The 26,152-nt window shown below is 31.8% G+C and overlaps 1 protein-coding gene and 1 long non-coding RNA gene across 3 annotated transcripts in view; both read right to left on the bottom strand.

Moving 5' to 3' along the window:
• Positions 1 to 489: 489 nt before the first annotated feature.
• Positions 490 to 8,886, bottom strand: LOC143059217 (uncharacterized). Its single transcript, XR_012973435.1, has 5 exons — positions 8,648 to 8,886; positions 7,535 to 7,801; positions 6,383 to 6,658; positions 5,016 to 5,345; positions 490 to 1,067 (listed from the first exon to the last, which is right to left on the bottom strand). It is a non-coding gene; the product is annotated as an uncharacterized LOC143059217 (long non-coding RNA).
• Positions 8,887 to 21,667: 12,781 nt separating this feature from the next.
• The window catches only part of LOC143058911 (uncharacterized), a 54,291-nt gene continuing 49,806 nt past the window's right edge, over positions 21,668 to 26,152 (bottom strand). For both annotated transcript variants that reach the window (XM_076232386.1, XM_076232387.1), the window contains 3 exons: positions 24,866 to 25,043; positions 24,471 to 24,593; positions 21,668 to 23,627 (listed from right to left, as the gene is read on the bottom strand). In XM_076232386.1, the coding sequence (XP_076088501.1) occupies positions 23,584 to 23,627; positions 24,471 to 24,593; positions 24,866 to 25,043 (345 nt within the window). In that variant the 3' untranslated portion in view covers positions 21,668 to 23,583. The remainder of the gene's footprint in view (positions 23,628 to 24,470; positions 24,594 to 24,865; positions 25,044 to 26,152) is intronic.

Below are 26,152 nucleotides of genomic sequence, written 5' to 3'. Positions count from 1 at the left end.
CATCTGTAAAACTGTACATAAACTGTGGATAGATATCGGATTACACAAGATTGAGTGGTAGAACCTATATGTTTAGCCTATACAGATTTAAAAATGTGCAGTTGATGTACATTTTTATAGTTTCAGTTTATATACAGCTTTAAAATTATGCAGTTTTACAGATGTACAGTTTATATACAGCTTAACAGATTTACAGTTTATATACAGCTTTACAGATGTAAAGTATATATACAGCTTAACAGCTGAAAGTTTGATTCCAGCTTTACAGATGTACATTTGATGTGAAGCTTTTAAACTATACATCAAGATAACTTGTACTAAAGTAACTGTGTAAATATGTGACGGGGTTATTATATCTTTCTGAACATTGCATTAGACACCAAAGTGTATAAAATTTATATATTTCATATAACATATTTTAATAGAAACATATATTTATTTTGATACTTATTTACATTTTGATTAAACCAAAAGTACGCATGTGTGTCTATCAGACTCGTCAGTTTTATTAATTTTTTTTCAAGTCAGCTCCTTGCTTCTTTTGTATATAATTACCCAGGGTTTCCTGACGTAATCGACCGAAAGAAGGTCTTCTGTTGTTTTATTCGCTAAACTGTTTGGAAAAATTGTTGTATTTTGATAGTGTTCTGAGACGATTAAACTGTATGAATGCATGTCAATACCTGCAAGATTAATTGGTTCATAAGGATTTTCATAATCTTCATCAGGTGTTTGTCTAAAATCTGACTGCGAACATACAGAGCTTTGATCAGAACTCTCTGTTTCAATACTGATCTGAATATTGTTGTTTTGGGTTATTGCTGATGTGTCGTCAATATTTTCCTCTTCATAATTTGCAGTTGGTTGAAATATCGTATTATTATGGTTTATCGTTCCTATTTCATCGTAAACTTGTCCCGGAAAAATTTCAAGCACCACATTGGATTTCCTCTTGCGTATAAGAACACAAACAATATGTGATCCAATACAACATATTAAAAGTCCTCCAATAACACTGCCAAATATTACCCAGGATGAACCAGCTATGTAACGTAATGTATCAGCACCTGAAAATTTGATGATACAAGAGTGTAAGCAGTTGTTCCTTTATTGTAAACGTAATGATTCAATAATATTAAAATGCAAATTTTAACACAACTGATTGTTCATTATGACAGTTTTCACCATAATGATCTTTTTCAAATTTGACATTTAGACTTAACCATCAGGATTAATATATTTTTTGCAACCTTCTATTATCTTATTCAAAAGAATCTGTAAGTCATTTACATCAGAATAAATATATAGTTTGCATCCCTCAACACTAGATAATCAACCGAATTTTTTTCATAAAAAAGCAAACGACTGACAATGTGATTTTTTAGGGAGGTATTTTGAACAGCAATCATGAACGGTTGTCGTATCTAGGAAAATTTGTCAATTTCTAATTGCAACACATTACAGTCATAATAGATATAGGAAAATGTGTTATGAGTGCCAATAAGAAATCTCTCCATTCAAATAACAATTTATAAAAGTAAACCATTATAGGTCAATGTACGGCCTTCAACACGGAGCCTTGGCTCACACCGAACAACAAGTATAAAGGGCTCCAACATTACAAATGTAAAACCATTCAAACGTGGAAACCAACGGTCTAATCTATATAAAAAACGAGAAACACGTATGAAATACATAAACAAACGACAACTACTGTACATCAGATTCCTGACTTAGGACAGGTGCAAACATTTGCAGCGGCTTTAAACGTTTTAATTATACCACACTTTTTCCCTTTTCTGAAACAATAGAATCACATCACAACATAGAAAAACACACGATAAAATATCAATTGGTAGGCTTAACTCAATCAAAAAACGTAAATTACCACACTATGAACGAATGAATTTGATCTGCGATATCTGAATGCAAATGCACAGTTAATAAAATATTAGGGACAAACATTACAGGCCAATTACGCAAACAAACAAGTCCCAAAAAAGCCATGGCAAGACACCACTGTGAAATATTTCACCCTTTGAAAATAATCACTTTTGAAGAAAAAAACGGTTTTAATAATACAGGTAAATGAAAAATAGTATTGTCGTTTTAGGTATACTACTTATGTATATAAAATTCTTCCAATAATTAGGAATACCAAGAAAGTTCTGTCATATAAATGCAAATTTTAACACTAGACACAAATTGGGTTGAATATCAATAATAAAACTATACAATAAGAGCTACATGTAGCTAAAACTTCCCTGTACAGATTTAAGAAGAATAATCTTGAAGTTCATACAAATGTTGCATGAAGAAGTGAAGTCGAATTAACAAGAAAATACGATTTGAGAGTATTCGCAGTTACTGACAGCTAGTTAAAAGCCAAAAACAATTGATATTAAAAAAAAATCATGCATTAGAGAATAAAATCAACTAAAACACATCCCAGGGATTTAGTATTTTAACGTCATGGACAGTTAGAGAAGACATGCCTTGTGCAATGCCAAAAATAAATGTATCGACAGGTAGGAGGATAGTGAGGAGCGACTTCTACAGAGATAACAATTAACATAATAAATGAATAAGTAACAACATGTGCATCATTTCAGAGTTTTGTGAAGAGTTTTTATGTTAATGAAATAAATTAAATGCATGGCAATTTGATAAAACTCATAATTTTGCAGTAGTCAATATACGCATGTGCAAATGCATTTTATTGGATTTAGAGCATGGTTTATTCACAAAGCGAAAGACGTAAATCATTATAGAATTAAGTATAAAATAGAGAATAAAAAAGGGGAATTTGACAAAGAGACAACAATCCGACCAAAGATAAAAACAACAACACTGACAACCGAAGGCCACTATTTTGTCTTTAACACGGCGACCCGGAAGCGGACTCCAGTTGGCCTATAAAAAGTATGTGCTATTGTTCGACAATGCCCATGGAGAATGATGGACGTCATACTAAGCTCTAAAATATCTGAATGAACTAAAATAAAAATAAACAAACATAAAAGACCAACAGGGGCTCAGGCGCAAACATACGGAGAACTCAAATCTCCCCTAGACCTCTAGCCAATGTGGATTAAAATAAACAACAGCAATACGCAAAGTAAAACTCAGTCCGAGGTCAGAATAGATTACAATAGAAAGTAGGCAAAATGACAATGATACATCAATTAATAACATAGTAGTAGTGGTTAGTACATCGGACTACTAATACAAAGGTTCCTTGTTCGATTCCCGTCTGGGATAAAAATTTCAGAGAATGAATTTTCGGCTCTCCCTTGACACCATTTGCGAGTATGGTCTTCAGGAAACGATGATAGTCCGTCGGAAGGGGACGATAAATGGCTGACCCGTGTTAAGAGAGAGCCTTATCTCTTGCACGTTAAAGACACCCTTGTAGATTTCGAAAAAGAGCAGGCTAATGCCGCTACAAAGCAGCACTCGCATCCGCAAAGTGGAAAGGGATTAATATAAGTTGCAAAACTTGTTTTTCCAATCCACTACGAATAAATATGTTTAAACTAACAATGGACTACCAACAGTTTTTGATATGCCAGCTCCGGCAACTCTTCACTAAAGTCCAAACTACACATACAATTATATGTCATTATACGGTCTTTAACAATGAGCAATGCCCGTAGCGCATAGTCAGCTTTCAAAGGCCATGAAATGACAAATGTAAAACAATTTAAACGGATAAACTATAATGGCCTAGTTAATGTACAAAAATATGAACGTCATAAACAGTTTCAGAAAAAATATGATCTTGTGCAATTTCAGGACAAATTGACAGATTGTAGATCCATGAATGTGCATATGTTTATAACAATAATAGCTCGTTTACTAATAAACAGATCAATATAAGTACCAATAAAACAATATTCAAAGATCTAATTACAGTTTTGGTTTTGTAATATTTATTCTACATTGACTAGGTTTATTAGAAGAAGGGTTGAGACCTGACAAAATATGTTAGACGTAGCCATATTCATGTTGAAGTCAATTCAAGTTATTGGGCAGTCATAGTCCACCTCCGGGTGAGGGATTTTCTCGCTGTGTAGTTGTCTCGAATTGATTTCCTCTCCTTGGTCGAGTTATGATCTCTTCCACATCGGACACATTCACCATTTCTATTCTCAATTCTATTATTATGTAAACTGTGTAATCAAAACACGTATGCCTTATGTGGTCAGTGTTTCTCTCCAGGTACTCCAGCTAACACCACCAATGAAAACTGGCCGCAACGAATTAGCACAATAATGCCAAAAAGCGACATTAAACACCAATTAACCAATAAGTCTTTACCCAATAATTTGATTTTACATACAATTTGTTCACTTTGGGTTTATTGCTACGTTTTTTATACATGAAATGTATTTCAGATCTGCTTTACTTACAATTTCACGCCGGACAATTTATAACAGGTTGATATACGGATAACTCTAACACACTTTTCATATTTTATGTTTTCCCCAGGTGTACATGTGAACCCTATTCATGTAATTCAAAGCTGTGACTTTCGGCCTGATTGATATTTCTTCAAATTAAGACAGTTATGACATCAACATTGACCAAGACATATTAAGAATATGAAATTATCAACAGCTCAAAATTTACCAATTGTCTAATAAACTCATATTCAACTGGTTTGAATATAAATTCGTTTCCTATGTTTACATTTCCATGTTTTCAAATTATATTAACCTTTACTACAGAGGTTGTCGTTGGTTGGCAAGTTTCATATTTGTTTTTCGTTAATGCTATAAGTTATGGTAAATCAGACTGTTTTATTTTTTTGTGAGTTTTTTTGTACTTTGTCATGTCGAGGACTTTTATAACTTATCATACGGTACTGATTTTGATCGGAATAAATACCATACGGTGATAAACAGATACTTACATCTACATGATTTTGTTTCTTGAAGACAGTTGTTTCATTGAAAATTATACCACATCCTCCATTTTATCTACACTATTTAGTAAAAATCTAAAATAATTACCTGATTCCGTTAAAACTACATTGAATACTGTATGGCCAATCTTATTTGTTACATTAAACATGTAAAATGCGAAGTCTTTTCTTGTTAGGTTGAATCTTTGAACTTTGATTTCATATCCAGATAATCTAACTTTCTTATTGAAAATTGTATCCGTAATAGTTAAGTTTTCGGTAAGGACATATCTATCGTTGCCAAAATTGTCGACGCCATTTATCAAAACTTGTATGCTCGTTATCGCTGGAAAACTATAAACATATACTTTTATATCTATGGGATGTCCTAGTCGTCCATATTGGGTAACGCCATTCTGGGAAACGAAGACAGGTTTGTCTGAAATAATATTGGAAAGCTAATACGACACACCTTTAATCAAAGATATACTGCCAATTATTTTAAAGTATTATTTCCAATGTACTTGTGTATTTCATGCATGTAATTCGAACTCTACCTGCAATAAAATGTTCTAGAAGACAAACAATGCCAATTCAAAAATACATGCAATAAAATGTTCTAGAAAACAAACAATGCAAATTCAAAAATACCTGCAATAAATTGTTCTAGAAGATAAACAATGAAAATTCTAGTCGATAGATATATATTGATTGTGTTGGTGAATACATTGCTATTAGTTGGGTTTACAATTATAAAAACAAATGTTAACTTTCGTATAATTTTAGAGGGATTATGAGATTAATTCAGCAAATGTGGCCGATTGAATTATGTTCTTAAATTTCTTAAACTTTAGTTTTTTCTCTGAAGGCAATTTATGCCAATACTTTTTACTTTTACATCAACACTTGATATGGATAATACTACAAAATTGACAAAGAATTATGTAAATTCAGCATTTAAGGTGACAGTTTCAAAGTTTTCTCAATCAAATTAAGAAAACTTAACGAACAACATCAAATGTGAATAGACTAAAAAAGACAGTTTACATTAACATGGTAGCTATCATACTTTCTTAAATGACCGATTCTTTGAATCAACACTTAATTCAAAGGTCACCATCCGGATAAAGTTAAAATCGCTCAATTAACTAATCAAAAGACCATTCTGATATCTAAGACTATGTGGCCTGGGAGTTGATATACAGATATATCGCACCAATTTATCAAATGTATGATTGCGTCCGTAAACTTAAGGTTATTTATTTCGATTGATATTGTTCGTCCTCATAGCTTTGTTGAAACAGCATTAAGCACGACCATAACACTTATCAATTCAGGAATTTAAATGCACTTGACAGTGGAAATATTTTTATTGAAAAATTGAACATAGTTTTAACACCTTAAAATTCTTAAATAACAAGTCTTGGGTTTTTTTTCAATAACCGATGTCATTAAATTGGTTTAGATTTGACTTACCTGCAAAACGAACTTTAAATTCGCCTTCACGAAGTGTCGTCCCATTTATATCTGTCACGCCATTTTCAACTCTACAGATATATACTCCCGTAAACTGGTAATAATTTTTATCGACCAAAAGGTTTAAGTTAGGTGTATTATCAAGTGTACGAACAATTTCTCCAAATTCCGAGCGATGTTCCCAAAAATGGAAAATGTAGTTGTTCGGGTTTCCGTTCGGACGACATTGCAGAACTGTCCCATTTTTGTTTTTCGTAATAGTAACTGACGGTGGGTCTGAAAAAGTGTAAAAGCATTAGTTTTCAATAAATATGACTATGAAATTATGGATCATTGGCCAAAATTACAAGTCCCTACTTTTTTCTTCCATATATGACAAAACACCATTCATGAAATTTTATACTCTCTTTTGGGGTTAGAAAAAGCACTGATAAAGCTTAACCAACCATTTCATGATGTTTTACTGTTCAATTAGACTCGCAATATAATATGGTTTAGATAAAGACAAACAAAGGGGAAAAGTTACCAAACTGTAATCAATGGATCGGTAATAAAACTAAGCAGCCTAGTTAATATTATATTTTCGCTTTTTCACGTTTTTACATAAAATCTATTTTCTACCTTTGTAATATGAAACATCATTTTGTGATTGCGTACTCTTCAATGGTTGTCGAGATGTCAAAATTCCCAAGATGCACTTTTGCATGTATGATCATGCGTACACAAATAGCACTTTATATACGGTAAAAATAAAGAAATCTAAAGTGATATGATACTGTGAATTGTATGTGACTTCGTAAAGACTGTTTGAACACGATTTAACGTACGACAAAGATAAATTGAAGTTACTAAAATATCTATTTTCCATTAGCGATAGTGTCGTAATATGATTTCTGTTTATGAAAATAAACCGATGTTGTTAATGCAAAGATTTTAATATTTAGTATAATTTAAACAATATCTATTCAACAGATTTCTGTTGAAATGTGTAAGGATAATCTATTGTAACCATAGTTTGTAATGACATGCATAAGAGGTGGATGCCATAGTAGGTAGCATTTTTCTATTTCTAGATCGAGTATAATAAATCAGCGCTGCATTCTTCTTACTATATCATGCACATAATATTTCATCTAAAGAAGTGCTACTTACACAACACAATGACAAGCGTTGTCTTTTCCTCTGTTCCAATACTATTTGAAGCCTTGCATCTGTATAGTCCAGCATTTTCTCGATTTATTTCTAAGATTTTCAGTCTACATGTTGGTGCAGCGCAGTGATGTCGGACTTGTTTACTTACATTTTCTATCCACATTCTTTGAACTACAGGATTTCCGTCGGCAGTACATGAAATCGTCAAGTTTTTATATTCTGTCACTTTGATAGGATTTTGATTGTCAATTGATATTAAAGGCTTATCTACAGAAAGTTTACACTATTAAGGCATACAGTATTTGTTATTATTAAGTATTTTTTTATTAAACAATGATCGTAATTAAATGATAACAGTAAATAAGTCTAACCTACTTTGTACTTTGTAATTAAATTAAATAATTCTACACAACGCTGTTCATTACCTCAAACTTTTTTTTTATTGAAATACTTTGATACATTTCACTTATTTTTATACTAAGTATGATCAAAAGAATTCATATAGATTTCCGACTATTAAAACCATCAAATCTTACAATCAGGTCTAATTACTTTGAAAATAGCTTATGTTTTATGTTTGAGCTTCCAGAAAATAATAAACCAGCTAAATATTTAAGTATCAGAACGACTATGCAACACAAAACAAGAAAAAATGCATATGTTATAAGTCTAAATATTTGTCAAACGCTAATGCTCGGTATTTGTTTGTATATATTTTTATAATGAGCTAAGTTCATTAGATTTGAATTATTGTGAAAATATTTCGCACAGATTTGTCGGTTTGTACATTGTAAGTGATGCATTATGGTGTACTTGTTTATGAGATAATGAAATTTGACATTCACTAATATTGAATTCTTTAGGCAATGACGGTATAGACAGTTTTTGTTGTAATGTTTTAACTGATTTATTTTGCCATTTGATTTTTTTTAATATAGATCAACAACTGTACAACTAAATTGTGAACAAACATACATTCAGCTTTACAAATATCGGTACGCTCTTATTTGATTCAACAGAAGACAAGCATGCTATAAAAACATACAACACAAAAAAAGTTGAGGTATCATCATAATCATGTTGCATATATTAATTATTAAAAAAATCACTTACATTTTATATCAAGCGTGATGGATTCCTGTAAGGGTTTTATCAGTGTATAGCTATCAACTTTACACGTATATTGCTTGTTGTGATTGTCCCTCGTTGTAATGATCATTAACGATAAAATTCCTGGCCCGCCAGTTTTAATCTGATTGGAGGAACTATACCAGGTGATTGTCTCAACGGGAATTCCTCTGTGAACAATACATGTCAAGTTCGATAACTTGTTTTCTTCTCCTTCTAAAATTCCGTTCTTAGAGTTAAGGATTTTTATATCTTTTGGAAGAACTGAAAAAAAAAAATCATTTCTATATGCTAAAATATGTTTGTATGCGAACAAAAAGATTACAAAACAGTATAATAAAAAAAGACCCTTTCTTAGGCCATCACGTTATGCTAAAAATACAATTGAAAAAATTGTTGACCATTTTCTGGGAAAGTTTTAAATGCCTCATACTTAAAAACATATAACTTTTCTTAAACGTCTTTAGACATCTGTTTATTCTTCGTATACAATTATTTACATACACATAGAGTATATTAACTTAATCTAATGGTTTTAATATACAAGATAAAATCTACTTTCAATCTAATTCATATAACTTGAATTTGTTCTGGATCCGTTTTCCAGAAAAAAGTATAGCTTACCGAAATTCATACAATCCATTCATATCTTATGGATCATGTAGCATTTCAAATCTGAAGTTTGAAAACCATTTATTATAGCAATTTAGTGTGAAATCGAACGTACATGTATATACTTTTCTAAGCACTATCAGATAATAACAAATAAAACGGATAAACATAGGTGTCATACGATATCGATTGATATCAGCTTTAGTCATTTATAAACGAGCCTTTGACGAGTGTATGATTAATTAAATTACTAGAGGTAAACAATGACATAAAGCAGAATTTTAGGTCAAAAATTTGAGTTTTTTTTTTGTATATAACTGAAGGAATCATACTTGGACGAAAAGTATATAGTCTTTACCTTCTGAAATTTTATTAAATGAACTAACGGATAGCCAATATAATTATTGTAACATTGTCTGATGATACTTAATGAGTAATTCAAATGTTAGCCGTTTAGGTGTCACAGTCTGTGCAGTGTGATACGAGTAATATCTCTTAATGCAAGAAATATGCAGGCCACAACCATTATCTGGGGGAATAATTTTGAGTGACCAAAATGTCGATCATTTTGATTGTTCGCCACACTCCGTTGTATCAAACATTAGTATGGTGATTGTTGAAGATATTATTGAAATATGCGTACCATACTTGACAATAACCCTCTGTAAGATGTCACAATCTAACCGGACAATAGCTACCCAGATTTTGCCCTTAATACTATATACCTCGTGTTTAGTCGACTATCTACAAATGATATATATTGGTATTTGTTTGACTAACCCGGAATCGTCCTCACGACCAAAATTAGTTTTGGCATCTTGAATATCAAATGCTATAATATGTATAGTAAAAGGTTTACCTGTCATTTTCAATGTGATGTTAAACTCCTGTACATCCGTTCCATTTCTTGTTCGAGAGCATATGTAAACTCCCTCGTCGTTAGATGACACATGTTGTATTTGAAGATTATAATCACCTTCATTTATATTGCCAATAATCGCAAGGTTTTGCTCATTAGGTAAACCAGGATTAATCTCCTTACCGTCTGCATAAGGGGTGATTGTCTGGTACTCCTTGCTGTCGTTGGACTCTATTTTATACCATGTCGACTTGTTGTTAGAATAGACTTTGCATTTCAAGATTACAGTTTCTCCTTCCGATGCATACACAGTGTTATTATCCGTGTATACAGCTATAACCGTTAAAAAGGAATAACTGCGTTTAATTTTAAATAATTGGTTACGTTTGCAAAAAAATGTTTTTTACTTAATATGATATAATAATAGCATCTTTCAAGTAGTATCATTATACAACATGTAAGTCGAACATTTTAATGTAGTAAATGAGTAAATATTTTAGAAAGAACGATTACCCTGTATTAACACGATTATTTATAGTGGGCTATGTGTCAAGATTGGAATACACCTCTCTACTGTATTTTATCTTTTTTTTTCAAAATCAAAAGCAAAGATCAGTCTCAAATTCAAAATCGTTGTGTAAAAGGCAGTGTAAAATGTAAATTATATAGAAATGTATTAACGCAGAAAGTTTATTTGTCAAACTGAATAGTCACAAGGGGCTGACTATTTTAATATTTTTTTGTAAACAATGACCAAAAAAAAATCGGTTAACCAACATGTTCATATCAATATTCCATCCACAAGGATTCGAGGAATCTTCAAAGCAAATACTATCAATGAACACTGCCCTTTCCTCGATCTTGATATCTATATCATTTACGGGAAGCTAAAAAAATATGATAAAAAGGATGATTTTTCATTTCCTATCGTTAGTTATCCATTTTTAGATGGTGACGTTTCCTTGTCACCTTCTTATGGTGTTTATATATCTTAACTTGTACGATTCCCTCTTGTATGTAACAAAGTATTGGTTTTTAGCGAGAGCAATTTATGTATTACTGAAAAATTTATTGCACCAGGGTTTTCAATATCACAAACTAGTAAAAATATTTACTAAATTTTATCATCGGTATAAGGAATTCATTCATTAATATGACTCAACATGCAGACATCTTATACATTCAGGTATTTCACATCCAATCTTAAATGATAATATTCTTTACAAAGCACAGACATGTCAGTATTCACCTCAAAAGTTAACCAAAACCTTCAAAATGACTCATTAAGCAGCGATATAGTTCCGATAATGTTGTCAGGTCATAAAAGATTGCATATTTTGGCTTTAATATTGAATCACTTATAGGGTCTTTGCATCGGAATTAAGCACATTTATTCTAAAACCAGTTGTTGGCATGACACGGGTTATGTTCTTCGCATAAATTTCATAATGGTATAATACTAAACCCCTAACAGGAGGGGTTGTGCCTGATATTCATATGATGAAGACATAATCTTTCAATCAGTTTAATTGAGGTCTGGAGCTGGAATGTCAGTAACTATTTGTAGTCTGTTGTTATTCATGTATTATTGTTATTTTGTTTATTTTCTTTTGTTTCATATTCTGGTATCGGACTCGGCCTTCTCTTAAACTGAGTTTTACTGTGCGTATTGCTGTGCGTTTTTGTCAACATTGGCTAGAAGTATAGGGGGAGGGTTGAGATATAAAAAAAACATGTTTAACCCCTCCGCAATTTTGCGCCTGTCCAAAATCAGGAGTCTCTTACCTTTGTTAGTCTTTTTTCGACTCAAAAGTTATATAAATAAATTGGAGGAAGTAAGATAACTTATATAGCTACATGCACTAAGAGTGATTTCCTTTTCAAATGACACGGATTTCTTTTGAAGAAATAAATATGAATGAATCTAATGAGTTTACTGATTTTCATACTCACACTGAACATGATGTGCAAGGATTGAAACTATCCAAATCAAAAGCAGATATTGTTTCATCTATAAAGGGAAAAATACATACATGAATAATCCTTAAAACAATTTTCAAAATATAAATTACTGTATTAGATAGATCATTATTATTTTCTGTGTCAAAAATGTATTGATAGAAGTGTAGATGAAAGAGATAATCCAGATGCAAATAAGAATAAATGTTGTCAAAGATTAATTCATGTTATAACTCAAATAGCAAATACCTTTACGAATAAAATGTAATGGCAGATATCGCTAATGCAATAACTTCCTTAAATGTGATGTTTGATCAACAAGAGGAAGGTTTAAAAATCACATAACGGATATGATAGTTATTTATTATAATTTAATCACATTGACATACGCATTAAAAGCACTTATCCTACTTGCTATGGTTTGATTTCTATTGTTTACCGAAGTCATTCAATAACATCTTTTTGGAGATAGATATTTGTTTAGGGGCCAGCGTGAGGACGCCTCATGGTGCGGGAGTTTCTGGCTTCATTGAAGACCTATCGTTCGCTTGCTGCTGTTGTCTGTTCTATGGTCGGGTTGTTGTCTTTTCGACACATTCCCCATTTCTATTCTCAATTTAATGAAATATTTGACACTGGATGTAAAGCAAGCAAACATTCAATCAAACTTTTAAAATTTGTACGTTTGAAAAGCGTTTGTATGACTGAATTCAAATATACATGCCGATATCTCATAGAGTAAATTCTTCTTTTTTGTTTGCTCACATTCCAAAGATTGTTTATTTGATCAGATGTAATATTTGCTGTTATAGCATTTGATTAACACATTGTTTGTTTATCATGTTTATTGACAAAAAAAAACTAAAAACCTAAAAAAAAAAGAAAAAAAAAGTGTAAATAGACTTTCTTGTATTGCTTATTAATTTATTTCAAGAAATAATTCTTTATATAAGTAAACCCGTGAAAAATCTATCTTATCATATTGCCGAGAGATGTTTTTTTAAATTATCACAGTGCATTGCTACATTTAATTATTTTGTTTCAAATGTTATTCAGCATTTACAATGTAGCGAAACATAAACCAGATTAAAGAAACACTAACCCATGATCGAAAACATTTTATAGCTCTAAGCTGACCAATTATGGTAATACATTCTATTCGTCTAATACAGAATATACTATATTCAAGTCTGAGTATAGTTTGACCATACAGGGAAAAATCCTACGACGCACGCGTACGATTAACTTTTATTTTAACAAATGTTTCTACGCGTTTAAAATGCTAACAGTTACATACATTTTAGATGAATGAAACCTTGTAAAATATTTTTTTCATTGGTTGCAATGATACATCTTTACCGTGTTTTACCTTTTAACAAAAATCGACTCAGGCACAATACGTGTTCACAAGACGTTGTCAATGACGATGAAAGTTAATATAGAACATATTGCAGTTTATTTACGATAAAGGACAATGTAATGAACAGAGTATCTAATCCGGTAATTAAGATTTAGAATATTTGCAACACGTGCCTGAACAACATGAACAACATATGCTATGCATCTTTGTAACACGATTGTCTATAATGAATGAGCAGTGGTGAAGTTGCAATGTTTAAGGACTTTTCATAGGCTCGGTACCGTCTGGTATATACTCTAATTGTAACATTGTATATGACGTTCAAATTGACATGAAGATAAATTAAAATTTAACAATAGCAATATTTTAAGCATATGATTTATTTCATACAAAGCTCCATGTCTAGCCGTATTAGGCACAACTTTTTGGAACTTTTGATCCTCAATGCTCTTCAACTTTGTACTTGTTTTGGCTTCCGTACTTTTGTCATCCGAGCGTCACATGTTAGTCGTGTGTGGACGAAACGCGCCATGGAAACAGTGCGAAAGTTTAACATTGACCATATGAAGAAACACAATAAAAAATTGAAAACACGTTTAATAACGATCAAAGCCAAACATTTGAAATCCGAAGATGTATAAGTACCGAAACCCTTAAATAGCTATATATCAAAAATACCTAAAATAAGTAGCCGAATTCATCTAAAGCCAATTTTGCCTGAGGGAGTTGACACTTTAGTCTCTTAATAATTTCTAAATTTATTAACAGACAATCTTAGTAAAGTTTGTCAAATCATGCCAGTACCGAAATACTGACAACTGAGCTGATGATACCCTTGGGTATTGATAGTCCACCAGCAGAGGTATCGACCCAGTGATGTAAAAATGAAAACAACACGTTTAATAATTTCATACGTCCGAAGCGCTTTTCTGGATTTACCTTCATCAGGAACGCTCAAAGCCGAACATTTAAAATCCGAAGATGTATATGTACCGAAACCTTTGAAGAGCTATATGTCAAAAATACCTAAAATAAATAGCCGAATTCATCTAAAGCCAACTTTGCATGAGGGAGTTGAAACCTTAGTTTCTTAATACAATTTTAGTAAAGTTCGTCAAATCATGTCAGTACCAAAATATTGACTACTAAGATGATGCTACACTCGAGGACTGATAGTCCTACAGCAGAGGTATCGACCCAGTAATTTTAAAAATTGAAAACAACACGTTTAATAATTTATTGCGTCCGAAGCGCTTTTCTGGATTAACCTTCATCAGGAACGCTCAAGCCAAACATTTGAAATCCGAAGATATATAAGTACCGAAACCCTTGAAGAGCTATATGTCAAAAAAACCTAAAATAAATAGCCGAATTCATCTAAAGCCAATTTTGCCTGACGGAGTTGAAACCTTAGTTTCTTAATTATTTCTTAATTTATTAACAGACAATCTAAGTAAAGTTTGTAAAATCATACCAGTACAGACATACTGTCTACTGAGCTGATGATACCCTCTGGTACTGATAGTCCACCAGCAGAGGTATCGACCCAGTGACGTAAAAAAATTGAAAACAACACGTTAAATAATTTCATACGTCCGAAGCGCTTTTCTGGATTTACCTTCATCAGTAACGCTCAAAGCCAAACATTTAAAATCCGAAGATGTTAAGTTACCTTTGAAGAGCTATATGTCAAACATACCTAAAATAAATAGCCGAATTCATCTAAAGCCAACTTTGCCTGAGCTCGAGGGAGTTGAAACCACACTTTCTTGATTATCTCTTAATTTATTTACAGACAATTTTAGTAAAGTTTGTCAAATCATGTCAGTACCAAAATACTTACTACTGAGATGATGATACACTTGGGGACTGATAGTCCACCAGCAGAGGTATCGACCCAGTAATTTGAAAAATTGAAAACAACACGTTTAATGATTTCTTTACGTCCGAAGCGCAATTCTGGATTTACCTTCATCAGGAACGCTCAAAGCCAAGCATTTGAATTCCGAAGATAGATAAGTACAGAAACCCTTGAAAAGATATATGTCAAAAATACAAAATATGAATAGCCGATTTCATCTAAAGTCAACTATGTCTGAGGGAGTTGACACCTTAGTTTCTTAATAATTTCTTAAATTTATTAACATACAATTTTAGTAAAGTTTGTCAAATCATGTCAGTACCGAAATACTGACTACTGCGCTGATGATACTCTCGGGGACTAATAGTCCACCAGCAGAGGTATAGACCAAGTGATTTAAAAAATTGAAAATAATAAATTTATTAATTTCTTGCGTCCGAAGCGCTAACTTTGGAATTCGAAGATGTAAAAGTTCTGAAATCCTTGAAGAGTTATATGTCAAAAATACCTAAAATAAAAAGCCGAATTCATCATAAGTCAACTTTGACTGAGGGAGTTGAAACCTTAGTTTCTTAATAATTTTTGAATTTATTAACAGACAATTTAAGTAAAGTTTGTCCAATCAGGTCAGTACCGAAATACTGACTTCTGAGCTGCTGATACCCTCGGGGACTGATAGTCCACTAGCAGAGGTATCGACCCAGTGATGTAAAAAAAATTGAAAACAACTTGCGTACGAAGCGCTTTTCTGGATTCAAGCTACTTTTTCCTTAAGAATAATAACACTGAACCATAAATACTTAATGCGTACGGAACATGTAATGATTAAAAGTTGCATCTGTTTTTGGAATTTTGAAAATGGCTATCGTTACCATGGAAACTACAAAAATTTCAAAATGCACCAAACTTTATGAAAATTCACCAAAATGTTGACTGGCATGTGCAGAGTTGATACATGGTTTTGAAATTTTCAAAATGGCTATATTTCTCAAATCATGTAGGTATGTTCATCCAAAGGTTGGAAATGAAGAAAAAAAAAATGAAATTTTGAGTAAAGCTATGAGATTTCGATCGCATTGATCTTTAAATGCCGATAATGAAGGTATTTTGTTATTACATGCTTGAATTAGCTAGGTGGAAAGCAGCTTGTATGTAAATGTTCGTGAAAAAAACACGGTAGGACCAAGACTGTATCAAAAACCCTTAGAGTAACACGGTACCAAAGGCATATCTCCCTATCTCTAAAATGTGTTGCAATTTTGCTTGAATTCGTGTTACAACAGAATATGATATAAGAAATGGGAGTCACCGCTTTCATTTTTGAAATTAATATAAGAAAAAAATCAAATTTGATTTGATTTTCAACGCATAGATTTCTTTTTTTTACGCAGAAAGACTAAAACAACTTACAAAGTACCCGGGATTGTTTATTTAATCCGTATTTTTCTACATTGGCTAGGTACAGGGGTTGAGATCTTAGAAAACAACCGATAAGTCTTATGTAGACGTAACGCGCGTCTTACGTATTTAGTTATAATCCTTGTATCCCCGCATCAAATTTGCATCTGTCCCAAATCAGGAGCCTCTGACCTTTGTTTATCTTATATGATTTTTATATATTTCGGAGTTTAGTTTGACCTCTTCTTCTGTTAAGTGCAGACCAACATTACTTAAGGTTGCAGTCTTGTAATTGACTGCTCCATAGGCTTACATGCAAAACAGCTAATCTTTGAAAATAAAAAAATAAAAAATGCTACATAGAAATTTTTGTTCATGTCATATCATGTATGTACTAATGTGAAATTGTGATTTAATCGAAAAAAAAGTGGGTCTTGCCACGAGGAATAAAAAGTTACGTAATCCTGAAGTGAAAACATTTTTTTTCTACTTTCTGTTTGCTGTTTTTACTAGGCCGCACCACTTCCAGTAAACATGATATCCTTCCACTTTCCTGGATTGATATCCTCCAAAAGATGCAAGATTTTTTTAAAGTCTATATATATGTTTCAATTCAGCATAAACCTTTAATCAAGCAGAAAAAATTGAGTTCAGAAAAAAATTCAGAAAAAAATGCACTATTTTGTTTCCCTCCATGTTTTGACATGCACAGGAAACTGGAGTTGTAATACAAGACTGGTGCCTTAAAGTAAACGCACGTTAACGCCGCGTGCACATGTTTCCTTAAATAAGTTCAAATTTCGCGTTTACTATAATTACGTGAACGCAGCCAAAACGAATATTATTCATGTCTTCCGGAGTAAACGGGCGTTTACATATTTCGTTAAATAAGTTCAAATTTCCCTAAACCTATGTCCGTTTAGTCAGAAGTAAACGGGCGTTTCACAAGTTTATTTTAGCGTATACTTGAGCCTAAACGTGCTGTTTTTTTCGCGTTAACTGATTGTGTGAATTAAAAAACAAACTTCGTTTTCATTTGTACATATTTTATTTTTTTTATCAAAACGACTTTTATCTTAATATTTAACGTGTTTATTTAATGTGTTTCAAATCAGAACATCTCAAAAACACTTTTAATGGTTAACTTATTATAATTACTACAAATCAAGAAAAACGAATTTTGATAGTTGAAAACGATTAATGAATATAAAAAGAGAATATTGAATGCTGGAAACGAATATTGAATATTGAAAACGAATGTTGAATGTTAAACACAAATGTTTAAAGTTAAAATTGAATGTTGAATGTTGAGAACGAATGTGGAAAGTTGAAAATCGAATGTTGAATGTTGAAATCGAATGTTGGAAGTTGAAGATCGAATGTTGAATGTTAAGAACGAATATTGAACATTGTTAAATGTGACAACGAATGTTGAAAGTTGAAAATCGAATTTTGAAAACGAATGTTTAATGTCACTACATACCAGTAAAAGTCTGAAATGGCCTATATCTGTACTCGACTGTACTTATTTTTACTCTCCTTGACAGTCTGAGTCGACGGCGGCGTCCACCAATATTCACTCTTTGGTTAAAGTTTGAGGAATTTAACAGCTTTCTTAACATGCTTAAACTGGCCTGGATTTAAAACAAACTTGGACAGAAGATTGATTTTGATCATAAGATAGTATCCAGAAGTGCATTTTGTAAAAATAAAATTTCTTTTTACTGCATTTTACTTATATATGGACTTAGTTTATTAGTTTTTCTGCCAGGAAACATTACATTCACTCTGTGGTTAAAGTTATTAAAATTTTGATAACTTTTTAAAGTAGCCTGGATTTGTTCCGAACTTGGACACAAGCATGTTTGTGATCGAAAACTAGTATCTAAAAGGAACTTTCGTTAAAATTTTGTATCTATTTATCCGTATTTTGCCTCAAAATGAACTTAGTTTTAGCTTTTCTTCCAATAAACCTTACATACAGTCTGCAGTTTATAAACTATCCTGGGTTTTTACCAAACTTGGACTCACAATCTAAAGATAGTATCGAGTGCATTATCTTTTTTCCTCATTTTTGTTGAGCCTGCGATAAGCAGCAAGAGTAGGCGAGACACTTGGTTCAACGGAACCCTTACTAGTATGTTATACATAAATTAGGCCGTTAGTTTTCTCGTTTGAACTGTTTTACATTTTCATTACGGGGCCTTTTATAGCTGACTTTGCGGTATGGGCTTTGCTCATTGATGAACTATAGTTGTTAATTTCTGTGTCATTTTGGTCTCTTGTGGAGGGTTGTCTCATTGGCAATCACACCACTTCATCTTTTTTATATCATGGTTTACCTTGCTTCGTTCCCCCTTTTGAAATGTCTCTTCTTAAGTATAACTTTGTGCATTTAATACATGAATTATGCATTAAATGAATGGAAGTCAGCAAAGACCCATCGAAACAACATCTGATACACAAATTTGGTAATTCTTTTAGATATTTAAATGATATTGTGGCTCTCAATAATAACGACTTCAGTATGTATATTATAGAAATCTATCCTATTGAACTTACTTTAAATAAAGCTAATACTAACAATGACCACTGCCTTTTCCTCGATCTTGATATCTATATCATTAACAGAAAGTTTAATACTAAAATTTATGATAAACGAGATGATTTCTCATTTCCTATCGCTAATTATCCATTTTTAGATGGTGACGTTCCCTTGTCATCATCTTACGGTGTTTATATATCTCAACTTGTCCGATTCGCTCGTGTATGTTACAATGTTTTAGATTTTAACGAGAGAAATTTATGTATAACTGAAAAATTATTTCACGAGTGTTTTCGATATCACAAAGTATCAAAACATTTACTAAATTTTTTAGGCGGTATAAGGACATCATTCGCACATATACCTCAATATGCAGACTTCTCATACGTTCAGATATTTCACATCTAATATTTTTATTGAAATATTCTTTATAAAGCACAAAAATGTCAGTATTCAGCTCAGAAGCTAACAAAACCTTTAAACAAACTCATTAAGAAGGGATATAGTTACGATACAGTTGTCAGGTCATTAAAGATTGCATATCTCGGCGTTAATATTGATTCACTTATAGGGTCTTTGCATCGGAACTAAACACATTTATTTAAAAACCAGTTGTTGGCATTACACTGGTTATGTTCTTCTCATATATGTTTTGATTGTATGATACTTAACCCCTAACGGGAAGGATAGTGCCTGATATTCATATGACGAAGACATAATCTTTCAATCAGTTTAATTAACGTCTGGAGCTGGCATGTCAGTTTACTGCTAGTAGTCTGTTTTTATTCATTTATTATTGTCATTTTGTTTATTTTCTTTGGTTACATCATCTGACATCAGACTCGGACTTCACTTGAACTGAATTCTAATGTGCGTATTGTTATGAGTTTCATTGGCTAGAGGTATAGGAGGGATTGAGATCTCATAAACATGTTTAACCCCGCTGCATTTTTGCGCCTGTCCCAAGTCAGGAGCCTATTGCCTTTGTTAGTCTTATATTATTTTTAATTTTAGTTTATTGTGTACAATTTGGAGTTTAGTATGGCGTTCATTAACACTTAACTAGTATATATATTTGTTTAGGGGCCAGCTGAAGGACGCCTCCGGGTTCGGGAAATTCGCGCTGCATTGAAGAACTGTTGGTGACCTACTGCTGTTGTCTGCCCTATTGTCGGGTTGTTGTCTCTTTGACACAGTCCCCATTTCCATTCTCAATTTTATTAATTGTTTGCCTTGGTTTTGCATGATTTAAGATTCTGTTTTGCCAAGTATTCAGACGAAAATTGTACAGTGTTAATAAAGAGATATTATTACATTTTTGTATAAGTTCTGTATATTCATCTGTACCATCTCGTCAATTTAGACAGACTTATCCATAACGTTAATTATTGATATCTGGAACGTCCGAAAAATATACTCGATCTGAACATAAATGAAATATTTGCCCCTGAACGTAAGGCTACCAACAAAATCAATCAACCGACATGATATATTAACAGTATACTATTTAAAGAAGAGAACTTTTCATTATAAAGTAAATGAATCAGTCAGGTCAGTGTTGGAGGATGCCTTTATATAGTTTTGTTTTAAATACAAACCATCACGAACTATTACGAACTACTTTAGTGAAGGTTAATTATTAAGGATACAGAGAGGAAATGATGGGACTCTAAATTGATGTGCACAACATTTCGTAGTCATTGTGTTCCAATATTGCTATCATCTTTATTAAACAAACCGTCCTGACATTGAAATATGACTTATTTAAGTGTCCGGCCTTACATGATAAAGCGTAAATATTGTCAGTTTTGGTTGAGGCGGACAAATAGTATACGTCCCATCCTGAGGTATCAAAACTACTGAAAAATAATTTGAATAAAAAGAGGACATGTTGGAACTCTAAATTAATGCAGGAAAATGTTTTGTAAGCATTGCTATCCAAAATTGCTGTCATGTGTATCATACAGTCCCTCCTGACTAAAAAAATATTATTGATGTACTAAACGGCCATATATATTTACATAATAAAGAGCAAATATGGTCAGTTTCGGTTGATACGGACAACTAATTATGTAATACGAGTCAGTATGAGGTATGAAAACTTTTGATATTTGTCTACGATTTAATATTTGGAATGAAAAAGAGGACATGCTGTCACTTTAAGTTGATGCAAAAAAAAAATGTGTAGTCATTGTGCTCCAACATTGCTGTCATTAATGTAATTTACAGTTCCTCCTGACATCAAAATATAACTGATTTACTATTCATCTATAACATGATAAAGTGCAAATATGGTCCGTTTTAGTTATTGAATCAAATAGTTTTGATTTACGAGACATGCTGAGTCAGCCAGTCTAATATTTGAAAACTTTTGGATTTTCGTGATGATTCAATTGTTTGAATAAAAGTAAAACATGACTGAACTGTTTATTTATGATGAAAAATAATCGTAAGCACTATAACAACAAACAAATATGTAACAAAAAAGCACAAAAAGGCATATACACAGCTATTTTGCATAGGTACTCTTTATGTACCAAAAATCTGTAGTACTGGAAATCTACTTTTAATATTCAGTACTATTTTGTTACTTATGAATTATTCTAATATTTAGGTACCTGTATTTTACAGTACTTGATTTGTACTTGAAATTTAAGTACTACAGATTTTTGGTTGCACGGTTACATATTCAGTATTTTGAGTGTTTGTCTTTTTCAAATCTCATTAAGTTATGATGTTCAAACATAGAATACTGTTATCATTTTTGGTATTTGTTTTACCAATATTTTAAGTACAAATCAAGTACTGGAAAATACAAGTACCTAAATATTACAATAACTCTAAAGTAAAGAAATAGTATTGAATATTACAAGTAAGTTTCCAGTGCTACAGATTTTAAGTACAGAAATAGTACCTATGCAAAAGTAGCTGTGTGGACAAAGCACATTAGCATAAATGAAAATGAGAATACAAAAATTTACAAAAGCATAATTGCACAATAACATAATGGCATGATGTATAAGTACAGAGCCACGTCATATGTATCAAAGTAACACAAAAAGACATATAGGCAAAGCACATTGTAAAAATTAAACACAAGGATTCAAAATTATCATAGAACAATAACACAATGACGGGGAATATGAACACTGACCATGAGCCACGTCATGTGTATTGAAGTAACACAAAAAAGGCATATAGACAAAAAAGATTTGCAAAAATGAAAGACAAGATTATTAAAATTATCTAAGAACAATAACAAAATGACGGGATATTTATGATTTTGTAGATTAGTGGTTAAGACCACTGGCTACAGTGTTGAAGGACTAATGTGCTCCGTAAACTAAAGGAATCTACGTAAATACATACATACACAGTCACTTCTAATTGATATCACTTAAACACACTAAACAGTAAAAGTAATATTCATAAAGACAAATAAAAGAATAATATAACACACTATTAAGACAACTTCAAGTAAGATATGCTGACATTAACATGACTAATATCAATATGATCAAGACAAATGACGAATGTACCAGTGGAAATAACAGCGTTTTTTTTCTCATCTTGTTGTACAATGATACATGTACTACTTGAATCAGCTTTGGTGAAAACAAATGTAAACGATTAATGACTAGCTTTAATGAAAACAAATGTAAACGATTAATGACAAGCTTTGGTGAAAACTAATGTAAATGATTAATGACTAGCTTTGGTGAAAACAAATGTGAACGATTAATGACTATTAAAACCATACTTTTTCGAAAAGTGAAGTTAACATTACACCTAGAAGCGATAAATATTTCCCTGCTTAGCAGAATTAATACCAGATAAAACTGATGTTATCGAGTTTTGAACAAAGTATATAACAAAAATTAAACATGATGAAGAATTTAAATACAAAATAGCCATCTATAAGTATCAAAATACATGTACGTCATGTATAGAATCTATAAAGAAATATATTGACGATAAGTCTTTACAAAGTATTACCGTTGTTGTCCTCTGGCCGTTGGTGTCCTATGGCAGTTGTGGTCCTGTGGCCGATTCATCTTTTCGGGGTATGATCGATACATCTTATGGCTGTCATGGCAGTATAGCCCTTACGTTCTGCATCACTTTCGAGGCAGTTTAGATTGCTTTCAATTTTTGACAGGATTCGTATTGCTCAAACTTTTGTTGTGATTTGCAGGGTGGTGTTTGCATTTTTGGTTGTTTTGCATTTTTTGCCATATCTCTGCTAATTATATTCCTTTGGTATTGCGCACCTCTTTTCTGAAGCATGTGCACGTATTCTAAATGCAGAAGTTGAATATTATAAACTTCATTTGTATCCACTTCTTCGTACAATAGAATATAAATGTTTCCCTGTAATACAAAAGTAGCACGCTCTTAAAAACTGAAGCTGTCAACCATTGAAATAAAAAAAAGACCAGTTATTGATATTGTGTACCAATATACGTAAAAGCCCACGTATCTCACAAAACACACGTAGAATAATGCTTTGGTCCATAGATACCAGATTAGTCATTCCAATAAAATGTTGTTTGGTTCAAGCTTTTCTATAAACAGTTGACTGTTTACCTAGTTTTCAACCGTTTTTAATAGCGACATAATTTTTTTAATCTTTATAATGTATCAATCGTGATATGGAAATACATTGATGTTTTGAATTACTACTTCTTAACAGTTGTAAATCGAACATAACAGCTAAATATTTATTGTGCTTCTTATCAAGTAAACTGTATCTTAACGTGTATTTCTGTACAGGTAAAAAATCCTAGTATCCTAAATCATATCGCAATCACGAACTTCTGTTTTTCGTTTTGCACGCGTCCTTGCTATGTTCATGCATTTTTTTTCAGTATTCAAACTAGATATAAACAATGCATAATGTGTTGTAAATGATGATCGAAGCTTTAATACCGATATTTATAAATCAAGTATTATTAGATTTTATCTAGTTTTACGTAACCTCGATTACATTTGGTTTTTTTCTTTATGTCAATTTGGGTTAGTCCATCCGTTTTCATCTGTTCGAAAGGGATTAGTTTAAAGCTGACTTGACGGGTTTTGTTGTCTTTCTTGCTGATTACCAAATATCAAGCAATAATGATTGACTCCAAAATATTTGGTTGATAGGCGTATTATTAAAGAATCATACCCTAACATTGTATTTTATAAAATTACTAAATTAAATGGAATACTTACAAGTGTTTGAAGACCTTTTCAAAACATACAATACAGCTATAACAAGTAATGCAAAAAGCAGTGCAATTGTAATACACACTGTTATGATGATCGGGATTCTATGTTCCTCATCCATCTGTAAATCTGAAAACAAACATAATATAAAGTAAACAATTATAGTTGTGTTCAACAAACCTGACATGTTTTATCAAATCATGGTGAATTAATCAAAAATATTTTTATCATTTAAAACATATTTAAGATCATGGGTGGTGGTTTAGATTAACAACGACGTATATCATCAGTCATGCAATGTAACAAAAAGAAAACGTTCCAGGTTCGTCATTCATCGTACAGTTATTCTTTAAATCAAAACATAAATGTGTTTTCTACGCCTTTAAAAACATACAACTCACTCTTGCACACAAATGTGTGTTCTGCAGTAAATGAATGTGTCGTTTTCCCTACTAAACATTCAATCTTAATAGGCTTCAAACAATTATGAAGTGGTTCATCAGATTCAAGTCCATACGTAACATTCAATAGAACACGAGACTTTGACTCATTCGTAGCAGTCAAATTTCTATTAGCTCCCTGAAAAATATAACATGCGAATAAAAACAAAACTCTATTAATGCTCTGCAAAAATGTACTGTGTCTAGCATTTTACATTCGAAACACACAATTGAATCCTGTTATATATATAATGAGTTTATCTAATCTATTCTGAAAAAAATATTGACTGAATGATAAATAAATCTTCATGCCATTTAAAAAGACTTGAAAAATAAAACAAATAAAACTTCAAATTAAAATTCAAAACAGTAAATCTTCATCAAATGTCAAAAAATGAAGCACACACGTCTCAAACCATTGGAAAACAACTCGTATATTCCGGATTATATATCAAAAATATTGTTATTGTAATTAAATACATCAAATACCATTATTTGAAACCTAATCTTGAACTATGTCTAATTTTTAGAAGTATATCTAATTTTTTGAAGTATATCTTATTTTAGAAATACATCTGATTTTTAAAAATATGTATATATTTTTTAAGAAATTTACCTGTGGCTTCAAAGGAGTATGTTCGATAAGGTCCTAAAATGGCCCCCTTTTTAGCGTAAATTTCAAATTCGGATTTATTTACCAATATCACGATAAATTATAGCTAAAACTTTGACTAGGATGTAAGCCATTTTATTGAACATTTTACGTTTCATTCATGAGTTGTACTCATATTGATTTTTCACGAAAAAGCAATGAAAATGGGTAGTGTTTCATAGATTATTGGACAGGAAACATAGAGAGCATACGTCGACAACAAAGATCTTTTAAAATAATGTTTGTGAAGACATTTTACATGTCTTATTTGAATATTAAGCTTGTAAAAATCAACGTGTTAGAATTAAACTTTGACAAAAACAGTTCTCTTTGACTTTCTCACATGTCTTTAAGGCAACTTAACACATTTGTTGTCTTGTTACTATGAACTTTATAATTGGGGCCAAATATGGCCCTTACCGAACTTACTCGTCGATTCAGTCGATTCAGACAATGCATTGTTCTATTGTGCTGTTTTATTTGCTGACCTTAGTTGTTTTACGTGTTCACACGTAGTCACAACGTCGGTCTCAACATCAATATCAATTATATGGTAATTTCTATAACTGTTTAAACATGTTTGCAAAAGTATGAAC

This window comes from Mytilus galloprovincialis, chromosome 14 (genome assembly GCF_965363235.1).
Source record: "Mytilus galloprovincialis chromosome 14, xbMytGall1.hap1.1, whole genome shotgun sequence".
Classification (NCBI taxonomy): Eukaryota; Metazoa; Mollusca; class Bivalvia; order Mytilida; family Mytilidae; genus Mytilus; species Mytilus galloprovincialis.
The sequence above is the reverse complement of the archived record's forward strand: the minus strand, read 5'-3'. Positions and strand labels throughout refer to the sequence as shown.